The sequence below is a fragment of the Drosophila bipectinata genome, chromosome XR, assembly GCF_030179905.1.
Source record: "Drosophila bipectinata strain 14024-0381.07 chromosome XR, DbipHiC1v2, whole genome shotgun sequence".
NCBI classification, from domain to species: Eukaryota; Metazoa; Arthropoda; class Insecta; order Diptera; family Drosophilidae; genus Drosophila; species Drosophila bipectinata.
The window spans coordinates 21,830,240-21,850,131 of NC_091735.1; the positions used below are offsets into that span (position 1 = coordinate 21,830,240).

General features: G+C 43.6%; 4 protein-coding genes across 5 annotated transcripts; 1 reads left to right on the plus strand and 3 right to left on the minus strand.

Annotated features, from left to right (window-relative positions):
* Window positions 1–199: 199 nt before the first annotated feature.
* On the minus strand, window positions 200–9,891 carry na (sodium leak channel non-selective protein na). Of its 2 annotated transcripts, none has more exons than XM_017254157.3 (15): window positions 8,246–9,891; window positions 8,083–8,195; window positions 7,920–8,030; window positions 7,719–7,862; window positions 6,127–7,659; window positions 5,938–6,069; window positions 5,502–5,867; window positions 4,694–5,444; window positions 4,334–4,633; window positions 3,382–3,576; window positions 3,032–3,218; window positions 2,126–2,380; window positions 1,418–1,691; window positions 1,195–1,357; window positions 200–1,134 (listed from the first exon to the last, which is right to left on the minus strand). In XM_017254157.3, the coding sequence occupies exons 1-15, from the start codon at window positions 9,563–9,565 to the stop codon at window positions 202–204; spliced, it is 6,777 nt and encodes a 2,258-aa protein (XP_017109646.2). In that variant the 5' UTR covers window positions 9,566–9,891; the 3' UTR covers window positions 200–201. The 2 variants fall into 2 exon arrangements, with proteins under 2 accessions (XP_017109646.2, XP_017109648.2); XM_017254159.3 differs by having other exon boundaries at window positions 5,502–5,840; window positions 8,246–9,890.
* A 778-nt stretch (window positions 9,892–10,669) lies between these two features.
* LOC108134013 (plasminogen receptor (KT)) lies at window positions 10,670–11,309 on the plus strand. Its single transcript, XM_017254161.2, has 3 exons — window positions 10,670–10,813; window positions 10,875–11,115; window positions 11,176–11,309. The coding sequence occupies exons 1-3, from the start codon at window positions 10,724–10,726 to the stop codon at window positions 11,307–11,309; spliced, it is 465 nt and encodes a 154-aa protein (XP_017109650.1). The 5' UTR covers window positions 10,670–10,723.
* A 330-nt stretch (window positions 11,310–11,639) lies between these two features.
* On the minus strand, window positions 11,640–15,696 carry Tat (Tyrosine aminotransferase). Its single transcript, XM_017254160.3, has 4 exons — window positions 14,916–15,696; window positions 12,527–13,041; window positions 12,158–12,451; window positions 11,640–12,094 (listed from the first exon to the last, which is right to left on the minus strand). Exons 1-4 carry the CDS (start codon window positions 15,271–15,273, stop codon window positions 11,750–11,752), a joined length of 1,512 nt encoding a protein of 503 aa, XP_017109649.1. The 5' UTR covers window positions 15,274–15,696; the 3' UTR covers window positions 11,640–11,749.
* A 2,665-nt stretch (window positions 15,697–18,361) lies between these two features.
* On the minus strand, window positions 18,362–19,505 carry RpL30 (ribosomal protein L30). The gene is made up of 4 exons (XM_017254513.3): window positions 19,412–19,505; window positions 19,287–19,341; window positions 19,082–19,227; window positions 18,362–18,588 (listed from the first exon to the last, which is right to left on the minus strand). Exons 2-4 carry the CDS (start codon window positions 19,305–19,307, stop codon window positions 18,420–18,422), a joined length of 336 nt encoding a protein of 111 aa, XP_017110002.1. The 5' UTR covers window positions 19,308–19,341; window positions 19,412–19,505; the 3' UTR covers window positions 18,362–18,419.
* Between the last annotated feature and the right edge of the window lie 387 nt (window positions 19,506–19,892).

Consider the following 19,892-nt stretch of genomic DNA (forward strand, 5'->3'; position numbering starts at 1 on the left):
AAACTGTTTCATTTCCTCTATCGTAAGTGTTAACCGTTTCGAGGCCTTGGCATTTACATTCTTCGTTATAGGCATAATACAAAAGTCTAGGCCACTAGTTGATAATGTTAATAGGCTTCATCCTCCTCTTGATCCTCCTCTATCTCTATTTGCTACTTTGGTGATCTAGCTCCCCTAGCTCCTCCTCCCACGGACCAGGAGCTAGATCTCATCGTCGCTGGTCTGGGTGCACAGGACCTGCTCCTGCCACCAGTCGTGCACCTCGTAGACCACGTTCGCCTGGTTGTTAAACGGCTGCTGCTTGCCACTGCCTCCGATCACCTGGCTCATCATCGCCGAGGGGCTGCCAAGGGCGCCGTGGTGATGGTGATGATGCAGTGCATCCATCCCATGTCCATGTCCGTGTCCATGGACATGGCCGTGGTGGCCGTGATGGCCGTGTCCGTGGAGAGCGGCTGCCGCGGCCGCTGCTGCGTTTATTGTCGGGTAGTGGAACTGGCCAATCTCGCTGGCGAAGAAGCTGGCCGACTTGCTCGCCTCTCCTCCAGATCCGCCACCGGCTCCACCGGCACCGACGCCCGTCCCCCTCTGCTTCGCCAGCTGGCCCAGCTGTCCGGCATGCGGCAGGGTCGTCATCGAGTTCTTCTTCCTCTGCTGACTGCTGATGTGCAGCCGCTCCTTGTCGCTCAGCGTCGACCGCTGCTGGGGATCACTGGAGGTGGGGGCGAGGAACTTCCTCCCCGCCGAACTTCCAGTAGAGTCCGATCTGTTCAGGGCATAGCCCCGCTTTCCCATCGTCATCACATGCCGGGCAGCCGTCGCCGTGGCCGTCCCCCTCTCAGCCACCGTCGTACCTGCCACGGCCACGGTGGTGGTGGTGACACCCGTCAGAGGCTCTGGGTGGGGCACCGCAGCACTGCTGCTGGCCTCCTTCTCCTCGTTCTCCGTGGAGCTGAAGGTCGGCGAGAAGGCGTCGCTGGTGGGCGGACAAGCGCCAGAAACGGCACCACTTATCGTACTGATGGCCGACTTCTCAGCCGCCCCCAGCGGCGTCTTGTCCTCCTGGACATTCGGACGCATCACTGGCTGTTCGTTGGTGGCCCTCAGCCCGGCTATCAATGAGTTTTGTTGTTTCTGCAAAGAAAAAAGGGGTTAGCTTATCAAAAATGTTGGAAATTATACAGAAAACCTTACGCTGGCATTCTGTGCCCGTATCTTCTTGAGGCAACCCTCCAGCCATGTGCGAATGGTCATCTTGGCCACCTCCTCCTCCACCAGGTACTCGAACTCCTCCCGGGCCAGCAGCTCCTCCAACTGCAGCGCCTTCCTGATGTCCACCGAACGATAGCTTAGCATACTAGATGGGTTTACAAGAATTAAATCATAGAATACTATCTCAGATCAAGGAATCACTCACTTGATCACATCATGGAAGGTGACATCCTCGCCATTGTGCAGCTTATCCAGCTCATAGCACATGTACTTGAACAGCAGCCTGTCCTTTTGAGGATCACACTCCAGTCGTCCTTTGAGCAGGCGCAGTATGAACTTGACCCGCCGTACGGGTATCACACCCCTCTGATGGATGTCCACTATGTTCCAGGTGTTCTGAAAGTTTCGTATATCCGCATAGGATAATAAGGCGTCCTCCTCATTCGAATAGAAGAGGGAAAAGTTCTCCATGATAATAGCTATAAGAAGGGTAAAATATTTTATATATTTAATATATTTTTATATTTATATATTAAACATTATTTTATCCTTATCCTGAAGTTTTATAATACTTTTATTAATTAATGAATATAAAAGTAGAATTAAATAAATTAAAATAAAATTATAATCCATGGTGGCAATCATTTCTTGTTTTTCCGATCCTTAGAGTAGTAAGTGTCCAATATAATGTCCAAATCATAATTATAAAATATAAATAATAATTAAAAAAAATCTCTTCTTTATTTTTTAATTCTTTATCTTCGAGAGAATCGTTTAACTCTTTCTTTCTCCCAATAAGTGTCTTATAAATCTTGATTATAAATCTAAAAATTAATCTTCAAAACCTAATCTTCAAAAATAATATTTTTATAATTAAATAAACTTTAACAAATAAAATAATTAACTAACTTACCCACAAGTAAGTTTAGCACAATATACGTAATTATCACATAGAAAGTGCAAAAATATATGAGACTGGCCGTAAAGTTGCCACAATCCGTCTCCCAGTAGTTGTCACCCAGAGTACAGTACGGTGGCTGGACCATACAGTCGTGCATGATCTTATTCCAATCCTCTCCAGTCACGATCCGGAAGAGCATCGCCACTCCGGTGACTGGTGATCCAAAGTTTGCCCGTCTTCCAATACCTTCTCCATATTTGACAGTTCCTGGGAGAAAAATCATTTTAAAGGGGGTACCATTATTCGGATAAAGGGGGGGAGGGAAGTAGGAGTTGGTGGGATACACAGAAAAAAAACAGAAGACCAAATTGAAAACCGACATGTCTGGGGGGATTAGTTTAATCTAGAGTTTAGTTCAAAATTGACAAAATTTTAAGATCATTTTAATTTTAATATATTTATGTTTTCAGCCTGAAATTATGCAAAGAATATTTTTGTTAAATTCTTTAATATATTTTTCCCCGATTTTAAGCTGAAATGCAATGCTACCTTTTCATAAAAGATACAAAATTTGATTGAAAAGCGGGTTTTTGTTTTAAAAATTAATTTCAATACCTTTCGATTTGAGTTTTTTCTACTTTTTGGAAATTATTTTATTAAAAAAACCAAAATCTAAAGAATTATAATAACCAAGCGTTGTTTCAAGCTCAAGAAAAATATATAAATGAAATATATGAGAATTAAAGATTTTAAGATTTTAATTTAAATTTAAGAAGAAGCCAAAGTATTTTTTTTTTTTTAACCCCAAACACATCGGCTTTTTTGTTTGTAAGACCCTCTTTTTATGGCATAGATTTTGGCTTGATAATTTTTTTTTTCTGTGTAGCTATAATGGCAAGGTGACTTTAGGTGGCTCACCAAAGAGTATGGTCCCGGCCAGCGCATAGAAGAAGACTAGCAGAAACATCCCGAAAATAATGAAGAAGGACTTGCATACAGACACGCCCACGGTCAACATGAGCATCTTCAGTGTGGTGTGCTTGCCGGTGATGGTGAAGAAGCGCAGGATGACCACCATGAATCCAAAGAAGTAGGACAGATCGTTCTACATCAAAAGGATATATATTTTTTCATATATCATATATCACTCAGATGAAGTTTGTGGTGGTGAAGTAATTTGTGTGATTTATTACAGATGATTTATGATAGAGAGACAACATCGAACGTATGTACGTACATCAAGGTTGATTGATTGATTGACAACTTACCCGCAGAATCGTCTGCAGAATGATCCAAATGACACCGGCAACGGTGACCAGTAGGTCATAGCGATTGCGCCTAGATTGCCAATAGCCACGGGGTGTAAAGGCAATGTTCTTCATCACCACCTCAACCACAAAGACAAAGGTCAATACCGCACTGACGATCACCAGGCGTTCCGTATGCACCTCTCCCTTGATCCACTGCAGTTAAAATAATTGTGAATAATATAATTCTCTGGATCACTGGGACCACTGGGACCTCTGGGCACCCCCATCTCAGGTCTGGGCACCCCATTTTGGGGGCCTTTTCTAAGTTTTCTAGTTTCTAATCTCTAACCAAGCCACACACTCTACACAGTCACATCACATCTATGTATATATATTATATATATATGGTCTTATAATATTCCATTGGTTATTATTTTGATTATTTTTTCTTAATCGCAGAAATATATTTGGTTAATATTATATATACTCCTTTGATGGTTATTTTACATAAAGTTCATGCATTGAAATTAAAAGCATACTTTTCGGCTTTGTTATAAAATAAGAAATTAAATCTTGATATAAATATATTTAATTATGTCTTTTGATATTATATACATCATCGGTACATCTATGTTTCTTGATTTTTTAATAATGTTATACCCTTAGAGAGAGAAATGATTTAAATTTTTATTCTATATTTCTCATTTTTTGGCTAATTTTTAAGAAATAAAAGGTTTAATGAATTTTTAATAAAATAAACTTAAAAAACTTGCCTACAGATCGACTCTTCTTACTCCATATCATGCATAGGTTTGTAACCTAGTCTTAACTTCATGCTTGAATATATGTATAGTATAGACCACATTGAATATCCCTCCCCTGATATCCCCAGATATATAAATCCTTATATATCTTTATATTATCTAGATACATGCAACATGCTTTTAAAATATAATTCCCAAGTACGCACCGTAATGGAGAGCAGCATACTATTTATGAGAACCACCACGGCAATGACCCTCTTAAAGATGATGTGTTGCGTTATGTCGTAGGTGAAGGCCCTGATCTTCCGGCCATCGGGTCGTGGGGGCAAGTGCAGTGGCTGGGCAATCTTCAGACGTTTCTTCAGGTCACACCAACGTCTCTGGTCAACAGTTAACAGGGCCGTGCCTTTGTTCTCCGAGTAATTGGCAATAACCACACCAACGAACAGGGTTAGACCGATCATACATCCCAAGAAGATGTAGATGTGGATGTAGACAGCGTGTACCTACCGGGAAAAGGTCAAATATTTTAAGTAAGGCCTACTTATTTTATAAAATGTACTCACCGGTCCCACTGCCTTGATGAGGACATCTCGCACATCCAGCCAGCCCTTGAAGGACAAAACCTCGAAGAGCGTCAGCATGGCATCTCCGATATTATCAAAGTTAAAGCGTCGCGGATTGGCCCACACTCGTGGCACCAGCATCGCCGGATAGGACTCGTCGGGACCCGGGGTCAGCTTCATTTTGGTAACAAAAACGCGACGCATAAAGACCCCTACACAGTCCTCCCGTCGGGTGATGGTCGGATCGTTGCAGCGGGCCAGACGACCGCCGTAGAGCTGCACCCCGTAGCTGGCGAAGATGAACATCAGCAGGATGAGCAGCGTGGATACGAGCAGGATCTCCTTGAAGCCGCGACACAGCTCATAGACCACCTTCCGCATGTGCGGCACCAGCGTGAAGATCCGCAGAGGTCGGACACAGCGCAGGATCATCAGCAGTTGGGCCGCCGAATTGGTGGGAATATTGAGGGGCATCCAGCACAGAAACGAGGTGGACACCACATAGATGAACACATCCAAGGCGGCAGCCACATCCTTAATGTAAGCCTTCGGCGTGAAGAACAGCCCGTCGGCGAGGATCTTGAGTGCCAGCTCCAGGCTCATGAAGATCACAAAGCCGTACTCGGCGATCTGGAGCGTCGGATGGTCCATCACCCGGTAACTGGGCGTCTCGAACATCATCGAGATGCAGGACAGCGTCGTGGCGAAGATCATCACCCAGTCCAAGTACGTGACTAGCCCCAGAAAGTTACTGAAAGCGGAAAGGTTTAAAAATGGATAACAAGTAGCGTCCTTGACCTCAACTCACTGCAAACTCTTGTACTGAACTTTGCGCTCCTTGCCAGTCAAAGGATCCTTCAATCGGGCATCGTAGCGGGCATGGACGATCTTCTGGCAGATCTTACGGAAGCGACTCTCGCGCGGCACCAGAAACAGTGGCGTGTCGAAGAAGGGATGATTCTCGCGCAGATCCTCCTCGCGCTGATTCCGTCGCATCTCGGCCTGCTGGCGCTTGGCCTGGAGCAGCTTAATGTCCAGGTCGTGGGGACGAGCCCGTCCAGAGTTGGCTCGCGGGGCGGCGGCAATGTCTCCGTTCTCCATGAGGTGCTCGTACGTCTGCTTGAGCTTGATGGAACCGGAACGGACGCTGCGGCGGATGGATCGGGAGCCGAACCTGTGGATTGGTAGTGGACACACATCAAACGGGTCGCGCCGCCTCGATGGGGCAGAGCCCGGCTACTTACTTCTTTTGGTCGACGCGCCACGGTTTCGAATGGGTGATGGTGCCCTGGGACTTGAGGCCTCCGCCGCCCTTTGTTCCCACCACCGGGAGCATGGCGGAGTCGCCCAGCATCAGTCTCTGGTTGTTGCTGTCACTGGAAAACACAGAAAGGATTACCAATTGGCAACCATGACATCAACCCACTACTTACTTGATAATGTGGGTGATGGCAAGCTTTCGAAGACTGCTTCCCGCTGCCCGCACTTTGGCTGTCTTGTTCATAATCCGTACGGGCTTCTGCTTCCGGAAGACCACATTGGACTCCCAGCACTCGGACATCGGGCGCTTACAGTTCTCCACCAGGGAGGGATCTTCGGTCTCCAGCTCAATGACGAAATGCTTCATGAAACTCTCCCGCACCTTGGGCAACATGAAATCGTTGGGGATGCGATGAAGGATGGTCATCTGGGGAGAGTCTGGGAACTTCTCGAAGATGCGCAGACGAAAGGGCAGGGTCTCCTTGATCTCGGCGCTCTGTTCGCGGAACTTGAGCTGCTTAAGCTTCTTGATGTCCTCGTCCAGCTCCAAATTGTCGAGAATGACCGCCACGAAAAGACTGAGCACGATGAGGGTGACGAACAGATGGTAGAGTATAAAGTAAACGGCCACCAGGGGCGTAAGGGTCTTGCTTGTGCGGATCATCGTCTCGTCCATGACCTCCACCCAGGCCTCCTGGGTGAGGATCTGGAACATGCTCATGAAGGCCTCCGGAAAGGACTCGAACTTGGTGAAGTCGCACAGGAAGCAGAAGAGCTGCATCGAGATGCTCGAGCTGATGATCAGCAGGCACATGGTGAAGATGATCAGTGATCCGAGTTTCTTGCCCGGCCCGAAGATCTTGTAGACGAATCCCTCCAGCATCGGGGACGCCTTGATCAGTCGGACCACTCTCAAAACCTGAAAGTAGGTCAGCCCGGAGGGGTAGAACATCGGTACAATGTGAAGCGTCGTTCCTGCCGCCAGCAGCAGCTCGAATTTGTGAATGGAGTGCTTGTAGTATCCCCTCCAACCCAAGCAGTAGATCTTGAAGAGCGTCTCCAGGTCCAGCAGGCAGGTGAAGACCAGCTCGATGTAGTAGTACCTCTCGTAGAACACATCCCTCGGCCGGCCGTCATGCTTAAAGGTCATGGTGGCCGTCACAATTCCATTGGCCAGGATCACGCTCATCACCAGCATCCGGAAGTACGGCGATCGCAGGATGGCATGGCACGTCTCCGGCGCCAACCCGCCGTGCTTATTATCGTCGATGGTCACCAGACGCCACCCGGAATCGTTTCCGCTGAGTATCTGCGACGCAGCCGTCTTCTGGATGTGACCCCGAGCGCCCCACATCTGCTGGAACTGCACTCGGATCTCGTTAAAGGTCTCCGTAATCACCGCAATGAACACGTTCTTCACCAGCCACGCCAGGAAGAAGATCATCGTACTGAAGTAGAATGCTGCTCGCCAGGCCGGCAGAGAGTCGATGGCCCGGTACATGATGAAGACCCAGCCCTCCTGCGAGGCTGCCTGGTACACCGTGAAGATGCTCGTGGCAATGTCCTCGAAGCCATTGAAACCAATCACATAGCTGCTGAGGAAATCCATTTTCATGCAACGCATTCCGGGCGAACATTGATACCCAGAGTCCGGATCCATTGAGCAGAATGTGTCCGGAATGGCCAGCGAGTTGATGGTTAGGAATCTAAAAATAAAGAGGGTTTTAGGATCATCTATGAATACCCTATTGTCTTTAGTTCTTACGGCATATCATTCTCATCGTATTTGGTGTTGTTCATCACACAATGATTCTTCAATTCTCCAAAGAACTGAACTCCCAACAGACCGTACAGGGACATGAAGAACAGGAAGAATAATGTGACATTGTAGATCTGTTGACTCGAACGCCTGGGGGATTGGAAATATTAGTTTTTAATCCTTACTAGAAACTCGAAGGATACCCACTTGAAGATTTGATTGATGCGACTCTTTGGCATACTAAACTTAAGGAAGACCCGAAGGAAGCGAATCATAATCAATGGACGAGGTGCTCTCATAATCGACAAATACGAAAACCTATGGAGGACAATATTTAAAATATTATACCACATAGATCTATTATACTTACTTTGGAACTATCTCGAGCACTTCGAATATCTGTAGAATTATGGAAATCCACAGAAAACTGACCATGGAAGCATCAAATTGGCACCAGTGATCCTTCAGATAAGGCACCTCACCCTGTAGGGAAGATATGGTATATCGGACTTGGAGATGGAAGGTCTACTCACATGTAAGACACCACGGATATGCATCTTGGCTATCATTTCCGCCGTAAAGAGCAGCGTCACCGCCGTATCGGAGACAAAGGTGATGAACTGCAGCGACGGATACCGCTCGAAGGTCTTGGGCGTGTTCAGGGATACGGAGGTCAGCGAGACGAGGGCACACAGTCGCATCAGGCGGCGCACCCACAGCTTGTTCACCCACTCGATGTCGGCACTCTCGTTGAGCGACTCCTCCGGCCCGTAGTCCGCTAGGAAGGGCTCACCGCCCTTGAGACTCTGCTTCCGGCCGAGCATTATCTTGTTCCCGATTCCCGTGGCGATGCCCAGTCCGATGGGTGGAACGCCCGTAATGGCCGCGGAGCCTACGGTGCTACTAATGCCTCCACAGATCCCCATACCGGCAGCAGCTGCCCCGCCCCCCATGCCACCCATTCCGCCCAGACCGCCGATGCCGCCCAATAGATTGAGGCCTCCACCACCGCCCCCGCCCATCCCGATTCCGACTCCGATGCCGCCGCCGGCTCCGCCACCGTTGTTGTGTCCCGAAGAGGCCGCCGCCGTGCCAGCAGAGGATCCTCCGCCGGCGAGCGACTGCTGTTGCAGGGCGGACTGCATCCCGAAGGCTACGCTGCTGCCGCCGCCGCTGCCGCTGCCGGAGTTCACAATGGTCGTGGGACTGTTGAGCGCACTGGCCGCATCCTGATGGCGCCCGACCACGCCCAGCCCGTTGCCAGGACTGCTGCCCGGCGATGGATTAAAGTTGAACTGGCTGCCGCGGTGCTGATGCTGGTGCGGATGTGTGTACGGGGGATGGGGATGCGAGTGTCCGCCGTAGCCTCCGTGGGTGTGATGGCTGTGGGGATGATGATGGTGCTGTCCGTGGCCGTGGGCGTGAACGTGGTGGTGGGGGGCGTGGTGGTGCTGGTGATGATGTTGCTGCTGCTGCTGCTGCTGTTGGTGATGCTGCTGCTGCGGGGTCAGGCTGTTGCCGCTGGAGGAACTGGTACTGGCCGTGGCGGGCGTGTTGATGCCGCTCGGTGTATGGGGATGGGAGTGATGATGGTGGGGACCACTACTACCAGTGCCACTACCACTGACAGTTGCCTGTGCGGTTTGTCCTCCGCCGCCTGCTGTTCCTGATCCTACTCCTGTAGTTGTTGCTCCTCCTCCTCCTCCTGTTCCTACTGCTGCTGCTGCTGCTCCTCCTCCTGTTCCAGCTACTGTTACCGCTCCTGTTCCGCCACCTCCTCCTCCTCCTCCGCCTCCTGCGCGTTTGTTTCTAGCAGCTGCACCCAAGCGGCGTATCTGAAGACGGTCAATCATTCAAGCGGCTCATCCTGCCCCAGGATCAAGCGGTAGTTTATTGTCGCTATAAGGAAAGAATTATATTTTAATTGAGGAATATTTTCCCAATAATTGTAGAGGACTTGATGGCCTACAGTGTCGGACATGAACCTCATCCGAACAGGAACAGGCGGCAATTAAAGCGAAGACCTGTGTCAATATTTACATTCGAACAGCTGCCAAGGTGGGCTTACCCATTCATACATTTGCGAGTATATACCCAGGACACTGAGAAAAAACCCTGCCTAATAATATTCCCAAAAGTTAACATTCAAACATCTAGTATGGATATTCAAAGGGAAAGTCTATATATTTTTGTTGATGAATGCCCATCCATCACAAGTGTCATCCGAATATTTGTGGCCGTGTGGCAGACGCAGGACATTCAAGGAGGTGGGTGACTGATTTGCAACCCCCGAGTGCGAAACAATCTCTCACTGTATGCCACTGTATACCCACTGTAGGCCCATCACAGTCCATTGTCATTACCAAATGTACGATACGATGCGTAAGGACTCTAACTATTATCCTTAACATTTTTGTTTTCCTTTGTCTTGAGGTCTCCCTTTTTTTTTTTTTTTTGTATTTTTTCACTTACTTCTCGTTGGCTGGGTGGCTTGGTGGCTGGGTGATGTGTGTGTGGATTCTAGGGGTTATGCTTGAGGTCCTGGAGGTCCTGGTGCTTTCGGTGGTGGAGGAGGAGACCGAAATATTCGCGCTATTTCTATCACAGTTGCCACATTTAACAAAAAACAAGGAATCTCAGGCCCAGCACTTGATATCCTCTATGATTCCGATTATTATATTAATTTGGAGTCGAATTTTCAGCCGAGAAACACACGCCGAGGACTTTTCGTTTTGGATTACGGACGCGGACTTGGTATTTGGACTGGAGTCAGTCAGTCAGTCAGGCAGTGCCTCGGTCAGCTAACCAACTAACCTGACAGTTCCACGGACTGTCAATCCGCCATCGGGACATCAGGATGTGACGGAATTCCACCCCCGAATTTGGCAGGACATGCGCAGGACTACGGGTCGATGGCACAACATGCAACGGTATGGCAGCCCTGGCAGTCCCGAGTGGCCAGTCCCAAATAGTTAACCAAGGCGACCAACCGACCCAAGAAACGCCAAGAAATGGGTGCCACGGCCTCCTGCAAAAAAACCTCCGGCAGTGGCTATCCGGAACACGATGATCCGGCTTACCGCAAATGCCAGGAACTAAAGGTGAGTGAGCCCTGAGGTAGCCAAGGATATAGCCGATTTTATATAACCGATTTTGGGCTAGATGGAGCGATGGATTCAGATGCACTACCAGATCAAGCAGCGGGAACAGGCACTGGCCATTGCCCAGCACCGGGAGCTCTTCTACTGGCTGAGTGGCTTCTACTTGAGTGCCGTCTATGGATGTGCCAGCTACTACCAGAGGGTCAAAAGGGTATCGGCCCTGGCTCCGCTCCTGCCACTCACCTTCGTGGTGGGCTATTACACCGATTGGGCCTACGGCAGTAAGCTTCATCGGATTCAAGGTGGGTTCTCAAGGGTGGTCTAAGTTAAGGGACTAATATTTTTTTTTAATTATTCCCCAGCGGAAGCCAATATGATAATGGAACACGAACAGGAGCTGCTACACTGGCCCGGCGGTCTACCCACGGTGGCCGGCATCGATGAGGCCCGAGTTGAAGTCGAAATGGAGAAGAAAATGCATCCGCACCACATGTAGACATGTATCTTTTTAAAACTTTACAGGCCAGGGGTTTCATTCATCATGCATCCATTCACCAAAAGTCATCACTTTTTAATAATCTGGAATAGCTTTAAATCCGATCTATACTTAATTAATAGTCTAATATTAATTGCAAGCCTATAACTCATTATTCCCCCCCTTAAAGCCTTTAACTCCTTATGGCTCAAATACCTATATAATTACCTTTCTCCTCTATAACGATCATTATCCTAATAATCACTGCTAATTTTTTCTCTCAGTGTGTGTGTTCGACGCCCTTTGATGACGCGCTTTACATTTTCCAGCAATTTTTTGAGACAATACTCCTTATATTGGATAGCTATATATATATATATATTATATTACATATTGTATTATATACATAAAATTGATAAAAATTGTAGTCTAGATGGTCTAATAAATGTTTTGCTCCCAGCTCAGAAGACCAGATTCTCGTCGAGGAGTCCATCTTCGATAATGTCCTGCGAATCCTTCTTGTAGTGGCGGTCACAGAACTCGGCAATCCGGGCACAGGCCTCCTCGATCATTAGTCCCGGCACGGTGAGGACGATCCTCACATAGCCCGGGTATTCGAAACAACTACCCGGCAGGCAGAAGACACTCTGCTCGTTGACCAGCTCCTGGACAAAGTGGGTGTCGTCCTTGAACGCCGGAAATCGCTCGATGCTGACTCCGATCATCATGTACATGGCTCCGTTGGGCATGACAGGGTTTAGGCCTTGGACCTGTTTCAGCATTTTATAGGCCAGGGTGGCATTTGACTAAATTAGAAAAAGGATAACAGGATTAGATGAGGATCCTGATCTTAGGGATGGTAAACATACATGAAGCACATCAATCACTCCATCGAAATAAGACTGAGGAGTCTTCGATAGGATCTCGGGCAGGGCACCCTGGATAATGGTATTGGAGCCCAGGATGCGGCCACACATGTTCTTCAGACCACGAACTGCTTCGCCCAATCGCTGCTTGCGATCATGGACTATGATCCATCCCATCCGCCAGCCTGGAACCAGGAAGCGCTTGGTGAGTCCTCCGCAGGACAAGACAGGAACCTCGGTGGTCAGGCTGCTCACAGCCAGGTGCTTGGAGCCGGGAAACACAAAATGCTCATAGATCTGAAAAAGAGATAGGAGATCCATTATGATTATTGAAGCTATATCTTGGATGAATCTCATCTAAGGATGTCTTACCTCATCGGCTATGATGGGCAGATAGTGTCGCTCGCAGATGGCGATGAGCTGACGCAGATGCTTCTCATCGAAGACACTGCCGCAGGGATTGCTCGGATTGTTGATCAGCAACGCGGCTGTGTTCTCATCGATGAGGCTCTCCAGCTGGACGAGATCGGCGCGCCACTGCTGGTCGGGCAGGAGGTCGTAGTAGCGCACCTCGATGTCCAGGCCCTCGGCCAGGGTGTGATACAAACAGAAGCCCGGTCGTGGGATGAGCACGTTCTGGCCACGATCGGCCAAAGCCAGGATGCAGTACTCCAGGGCCGAGGAGCAACCACTGCAAAGGATCACTTCATCGTTCTGGATCTCACCATCCGGACGCTGATGGGCACTGTACTTGGCCACCGCCTGGCGAGACGCCTCATGACCCTGGGTGTGGGCATAGCCATTGAACTTGGCACTCTCCAGGGAGTGGAGCACCGCCTTCATGGTCTCATCGGCGGCCTTCAGATTGCCAAAGGTGGTGGGGTCACCTGGAATAAAAAGAATTTCGTTCATGAATCATTGAAGTCATCTTAATTATTTTTAATATTCTCCAAAATAAAAATCAGGTGACACCCAGAGATACTGCATCGGGTCAATGGCTAACCCGTTTATTTCCGCCTAACTTTGCGATTCCCGCCACTTCAGAATCGATATCAGAAATTGGAATATTTTTCTGGTTCGGAGACCCAGGCAAGGTGCCTCCCTCCCAAATGGAACAGGTGGAACTACATTTTATGCAAATACCCTTCCAATACCGACCAATACAGAGCGCGCGCGTGCCTTTGCTACAAAAATAATACGACATTACCAACAAAAAAAAAAACACCCAAGAACAACTTACAAATTTTATATCTCAGGTATATCGAATATTTTAGCTTAATAAAAAGAAAAGTGGAAAAAAGTGGAATATTTTTAAGTAAATCACAAATTTCCTAAAAGAAAATAAATTGAAATCTTTCACATGGGAATCAATCGTATCTCTGATTGGTTCATTTTTGAGGGTGTGTACTGGCTATACCTACATATATAGTATATATATTAAATGCATCTCTTTTGGGAATCATTAACGAATTAACTTTTAAAACAAGACTAAACTAGTTTAATCAACCTGCCAATGAGATGGCAAAAACAAAAGATCTCACATCGCCAAAATATTCAAATTAGTTCGCAAAACTTGTGGTAACTACATATGTACGTCAGAGATGTTTTCGCCGATCTGATATCTGATGGGTTTATATATTTTTTTTTTTTATATCAGTATCAGAAGCAGGTTCCCTTAAACTAGATAGTTTGCACTTAACTAATAGAGAGAAAATGGCGAAATTGTATTTTTAGGCTAATTTTTTGCAAAAAGGCATTTGAATTCTAATCAAGTTACATAAGTTTTTAGGTTATTTGGCTTTTTTGTCTTTTTTGATCTATCTATATTAGATCTAACTATTAAATCTTATTTAAAAAATATATTTTAACAAGAGATATTAGATGAAATCTTAGGGTTTCTAGGATTAAGTTCTTTAAATTTATGATAAAAGTAAAAAATCTAGTTTAAAAGAATTCATATTCATTTTTTAGTGTTTTCCTAATTATAATATTAAGGTGAAAGTTAAGAAAGTTCTTAAGAAATTTCTATAAAACAACGTAAAAATAATAAAACTTGGAAACTCGGTTTTTAAACGATGAAAATTGTACTTTTAAGCTTCAAATTGGTCATCATAAACATTTTTTGAAACATTTACTTAATAAATTACTATTTTTAAGGATAATATCATTAATTTTACGGTCTTTCAATTCAAAAAATTGAGTTTGAAAAACATATTCAACTATTTTCAATGATTTTTTCGATATTTCTTCTCGATATTCTAACCTAACTTTTTATAGTCTGAATAAAAACCTCTGTTTTAGGCTAAAAAAATACAATTTTTAGCAATTAAGTATTGAAATTATTAATTTTGGAAAATAAAATAAACATTTAGAAGTACAATAAAACCTTTCATAAAATAAATACATTGGTTATTTGTCTTTTAAAAGACTACTTTAAAGGAAATACGATTTAAAAAGTTTAAAAAAACCTTAAAAGAGGTCTTAGAAGTTTTTAATTTCATAATTTTGGCTATATTTAAGAAGATGTTTTAAAAGAAGTCTAGAAACTTAATATTTAACAAACCTTAACTAACTTTAAGTTTTTTTTAATGAGAAAAGAGAAAAAATCAAGGCCTGAACATGAGGATCCTGGACAGATCCTTAAAAGTATTGCTTCCAAAAAAACATTCTTATAAATTCTAAAAATTGATAGAAAAAATTCCTAAAAGTCCCCAAAAGGATCTTATTCCAATATACCCGAAAAAATCCCCATTTTACTTACCAATGGACAAAGGAATCATAGGCTTCTGCGGGTTGGGCTTGATCTTCAGCGACTCGACAATGTTCCGGATGCGATTGTGAGTGTTGAGGGCCAGCTTGGAGGACTTGACATGCCATCCCGTGCGCCGTCCTCTTCCGTTCAACAGGCCACTGCCCCTGGGCAGATGATCCTTGGAGCGATGATCCTGCGACTGGAGCTGCAGCTCGGCCAGGGCCTCATCGACGGCATCGCAATTGGGCGTGGTGACGGACGGAGAGTCCGTAGGGGAATCGCTGGTACTCCGGCTCGGGCAGCTAACCCGGCTGCGGTTGCTCTGGAATCGCTGAAACTGCCTCTCGTTGGCCGCACTACTGGGCATTATCACCAGGCAGGTAATTTAATAAAAAACCGAACGAAAAAAAAAAATTTTTGTAAAAAAAACTTGTATTTCCAGGATATATTCGGGACGTTTCGTATCCTTTGCTGAGCTTGAGGAAAATTCTCAAATAAATGTAAAGTTTGTATCCTGTTTATCGTTCCAGACGAGCATTAGTATAACCTGATTCTGTCATGTACAGTTAAGATAAAACCTATTAGATCGGATTTGCCCTAAAAATGGGTTTTATGATCTTCAATGGATTATATTGGATTGGATTGGACTTTCTTTTAGTCGATTGCAAATTCTGAACTAAACTGATCTACTTCGGCGACGTCTTGGGGCTTTTATCTCCTCGCGACTGGCGGCTTCGCTCCAACGCCGATATATGGGCTTTATATACAAACATATATCTCTATATATAACATCCGATTATATGGCATTCGGGCTAACACACACACACACACACTGAAATCGTCCGGCTAGCACGCGCCTGACTTTGGATCTTCGGTTCGAAGCCGCACCAGTAGCCGTAGCCGGAGCCCGGAGCCGAGAGGGCTAAAACTTTGACTAAAAAAAAAAAAAAAAAATAAAATAAATACATATATAAGAAAGAACAACAACTACGTCTGATTTGAATACTCGCCGTCTCGAAATCATATTCATATATTTTGCTCGGCCCACCTCGGAACCAGATTTGTTTTTTTTTTCAGACACTTTGATTTGAAATAAACAACAACAGTCGTCGCATCGGGGCGCTATATTATTCAAAATGCGCCAATCTTGTCTACAATGTCTTGGTCGAAATCAAAAACCCATCCAACCAAAGCCATTATTGCATATCGGATAGTCCGAGGGCCGATAGGGTTACCCATCGATACTATAGTATATTCCCTATAATTCCCTGGAAGAATGCACGTGGCTCTGGAATCGTTTCATTAGACACTTCCACTTAACAAAATACTAATATTAAATGGAAATTAGATTCATTTTAAATTGGTTTAAAATTAAAAAGGATCAATAGACTAAATCCTAAAGGAGTTTCATTCAAATTATAACTCATGAGATTTTAAGAGAACCTTTTGGGAAGTTTACTTATAGCCTTTATACTCCCTAGACTTTCCTAAATATTTCCTATAACTTGAATAACATAGACCCTAACAAACCGACTGATATGGTTTATTGAACTCTGGAGTTAAACCCGTTTAAAATATGTTGATGGGCTTAAAAAACCTAACTTTTAAGAAGTTAATCTTTAAACTCTATACTCCCTTTTTTCCTAAAAATATAAAAATATATTTAATATTTAAAAGAAACCCCAAGTACTATCACTGTATTTGTTATGGTTGAATAATCATTCCGCATTCCATACAAAAAACATAAAAAATTTTAATTGAAAAATATCTTTTTTTTTTGTCACCTACTAGTACTCCTACTCTATATATAATATCCATTTAATTTAATTCTTATCACGAATACTAGGTTAACAGTTAACACAACGGGAAATACCTGTGATATTTTGCAAACAATAGAATTAAAGATTTTAAAATTAATTCCAAACCGTCTGGCTGGTACTTAAAAGGCTTTTATATTAAAATAAACCAAGTAATTCATTTTTTATTTAATTTAGAATATGAAATGTACATTTTTCCGTCATGCATTACCGTTATATAAATGAATGAAGCTTTTGTTTTATTTAAATTTTTATCAAAAATGAATCTCAACCCATTTTTGTATAAATATTTTCTCAGAAGCTTAAGGTAATTCCTTTGAAAGCAATATACATTAATTTCTTACAGTCTATTCTTTAAATTATACATTTTTGAATCAATATTTTTTTGTAATATTTTAAAATATTGCACATCTGGACAAAATGGAATGCAGTGAGCTAATTAATTTCATTGATGTAATCGAATTAATTATCATAACCGAATATGCATGAGAATTATTGATACTATATACTATTATATAGTCTATATGGATCAACTATAGAAAACTTAACAACGTAATTCCAATCCAAACCGGAGAGCTTTTATCCCGGTTATACTAGCTCTGATTCCAGGACAGGAATCGCTTGTTTTCTCAAACTACGTCGCAAATATAAACTCAGACTTAAATTTTAATTGAATATTCAAATACTTGAACCAACTGATGTCTATTATATAAATAGATATATTCCAAAAAGGAATGATTAACGTCTTTATTCTGAAAATAAGGAATAATATTATAAGGGTTTGGAACAATTCTATTTTTCTTTTAATTTCTTTAATAAAGAATCTTACCTGTTAGCTATTAAGTATAATAATAATTAATGAATAAACTTAAAGCAAGTTTTTTCTTTGAAAATAACTTTCGATAAGTTGTCATTGATCTTGTTTTTGTTTTTGATACATTTTTAAATATTCCTGCCCCGATATTGCTTACTCACTACAGCTGTTGTTTTAAATATTCATTACTTTACTTATTTTTTTATCTTTAAAATGTTTTTCAAAAGCAAGTATTTGAAATATTTGAATTTTGAATTTCTTCTAAAACTTTCCATCTTTTAGCTTCCATTTTATAAAGGCTATAAAGTAACTATAACTATAAACCCTCTGTAATAATACAAATATTTTGTTTTACTTGATATTGTTTTTGTGGAGGCCGGTTATTACATTTTGTAATAAACAAAAATATGTTTTTCGCGCTAGCCTTGCCATTGCATCACAACAACCATTATCACAACAGATCCGAGCCAGGTTAGTTAGTCACTTGGCCAAATGGTCAGTCGGTCTGTCGGTCTGCCGGTTACTCGATCAGTACGTTCGAGCCTCCTGTTTACCTTGCTCCAAGCTGGTTTTCTTGAACTTCTTTTTTTTTTTTTGTTATTTTTGTTTACTGCCAGTTACTGTGATTATTTTTAAGCCTATCCATATGGCCTGATTATCAGTGGATTCCCGTTGAAAAAAACAAGAAACCTTACCAAGTTACGTAATATGTTCAAAATTATATACAAAAGCTGCCAAATAATATTGGAATCTTAAAATATACAAAAGTATAATAAGCTCTGCTGGATATAGAATTATATTCTTTGCCATCTGCCATAAAACAATTATTTTTTACCCAAAAAGTATTATCTTTATTGTCAGATTAACAAAAAGTTCAACTGTTTAGTTATCTGGCAGGGAGCGAATGATATCAGAATCTCCAGGATCGGTGATGGACATGGTGCAAACACGGAAGTATTTACCGCAGGCGGTTCCCAGCTCGATGTTGGTGCCGCTGTAGTGCTGGACCTCAGTCTTGGCCAACATGGCGTAGTACTCGATCTCCGACTTCCTAAAAATGATCAAAACAATACAGATTGTTAGTATATATCAGGAATTCCTGGTAACCAACTGTAAGAAAGTTGATTTTGTCTTCAGAAAGAGTCTCTAGTAATAAAAAAGATTCGTCATCTTGATCGGAATAAAGAATATCATCATGACTTTACAGAAGAGAGTGTGGGCCAAAGAAGTCCCTCAAAGTAGGAGGATGCCATGGCCCTTACCCTCCTTAACACGTGGTAATTGTATATATTTCATATTTCATTTCTTACCACAAGCACCAAGCATTGGCAGTCATCCGGAGTTAGTGGAACCATGTGGAGTCGAAGCAAAGCGATCCGAATGAGTGTTTGCATTTTCTGTTTTACATAATCCGTAGACTAAAACAAACTCTTTTTTTTTACCATACTTCTCAGTCAGCATAAAGCAAGACTCCATATGGTTCCAGCAACAACGAAAACTCCGGTGCAATTTACACAAATTACTCAGAAGCACGCGGGTCTCACCTCAGGGCGGGAGTGTTACTGGCGATGAGGACCAGCTTGGCCTTTCCCTGGCGCAGGGTCTTGAGGGTCTGCTTGTAGCCCAGGCAGTACTTGCCGGACTTCATCACCAAAGCCAGACGAGCATTGGTGCTCTCCAAAGCCTTTTTCTAAAAAACATACAGCATGTCAGCATGGTGCGGGGAAAAATGCATTAAATTGTAGTTACCTGTTTCTTGACAGCAACCATTTTGAAGGTTTAATGAATAGACAACCAAGGCACCCTGCAAGAATATTACAATATTTCTATATAAGTACACTGTTTCACTGGGATGGTTGAGAAAACACACCCACCTTTGACGGCTGACACGGGAGAAAAGGCAGAACGAGCCGAAAACCGGAAGCACGCTTGCAAAAGTAGGCAGAGTTGCACGGGGTTATCGATATTAGTAATGCAGTATTTTTCGGGCTTTTAACACTATCGGTGCTAGCACTGTTTAGTGTTGTAAACAAAGCACTTGAAATGTACTTAAAATTGTAATTACACTACAGAGTTTAAGTAAAAAATTTTTTTATTTATGTTTTATACTTTCACAATCGTTAGCAAACCTTTAAATGAATTTTTTTTTAAGTTCAATAGTGCAGTTTTGCGTCACGCAACCCTGGGTCTGGTTATCGCTTTTAGTGTTGAAAATATCGATACTTTGTCAACCCCCTTTGGCGCCTTCTTTGTTGGCGCCTTATTTTTTCAAAAATTTGAATTTTAAAATAGTGTTGAAAATATCGATATATCGAGTACCACCCTTGGCGCCTTCTTTGTTGGCGCCTTATTTTT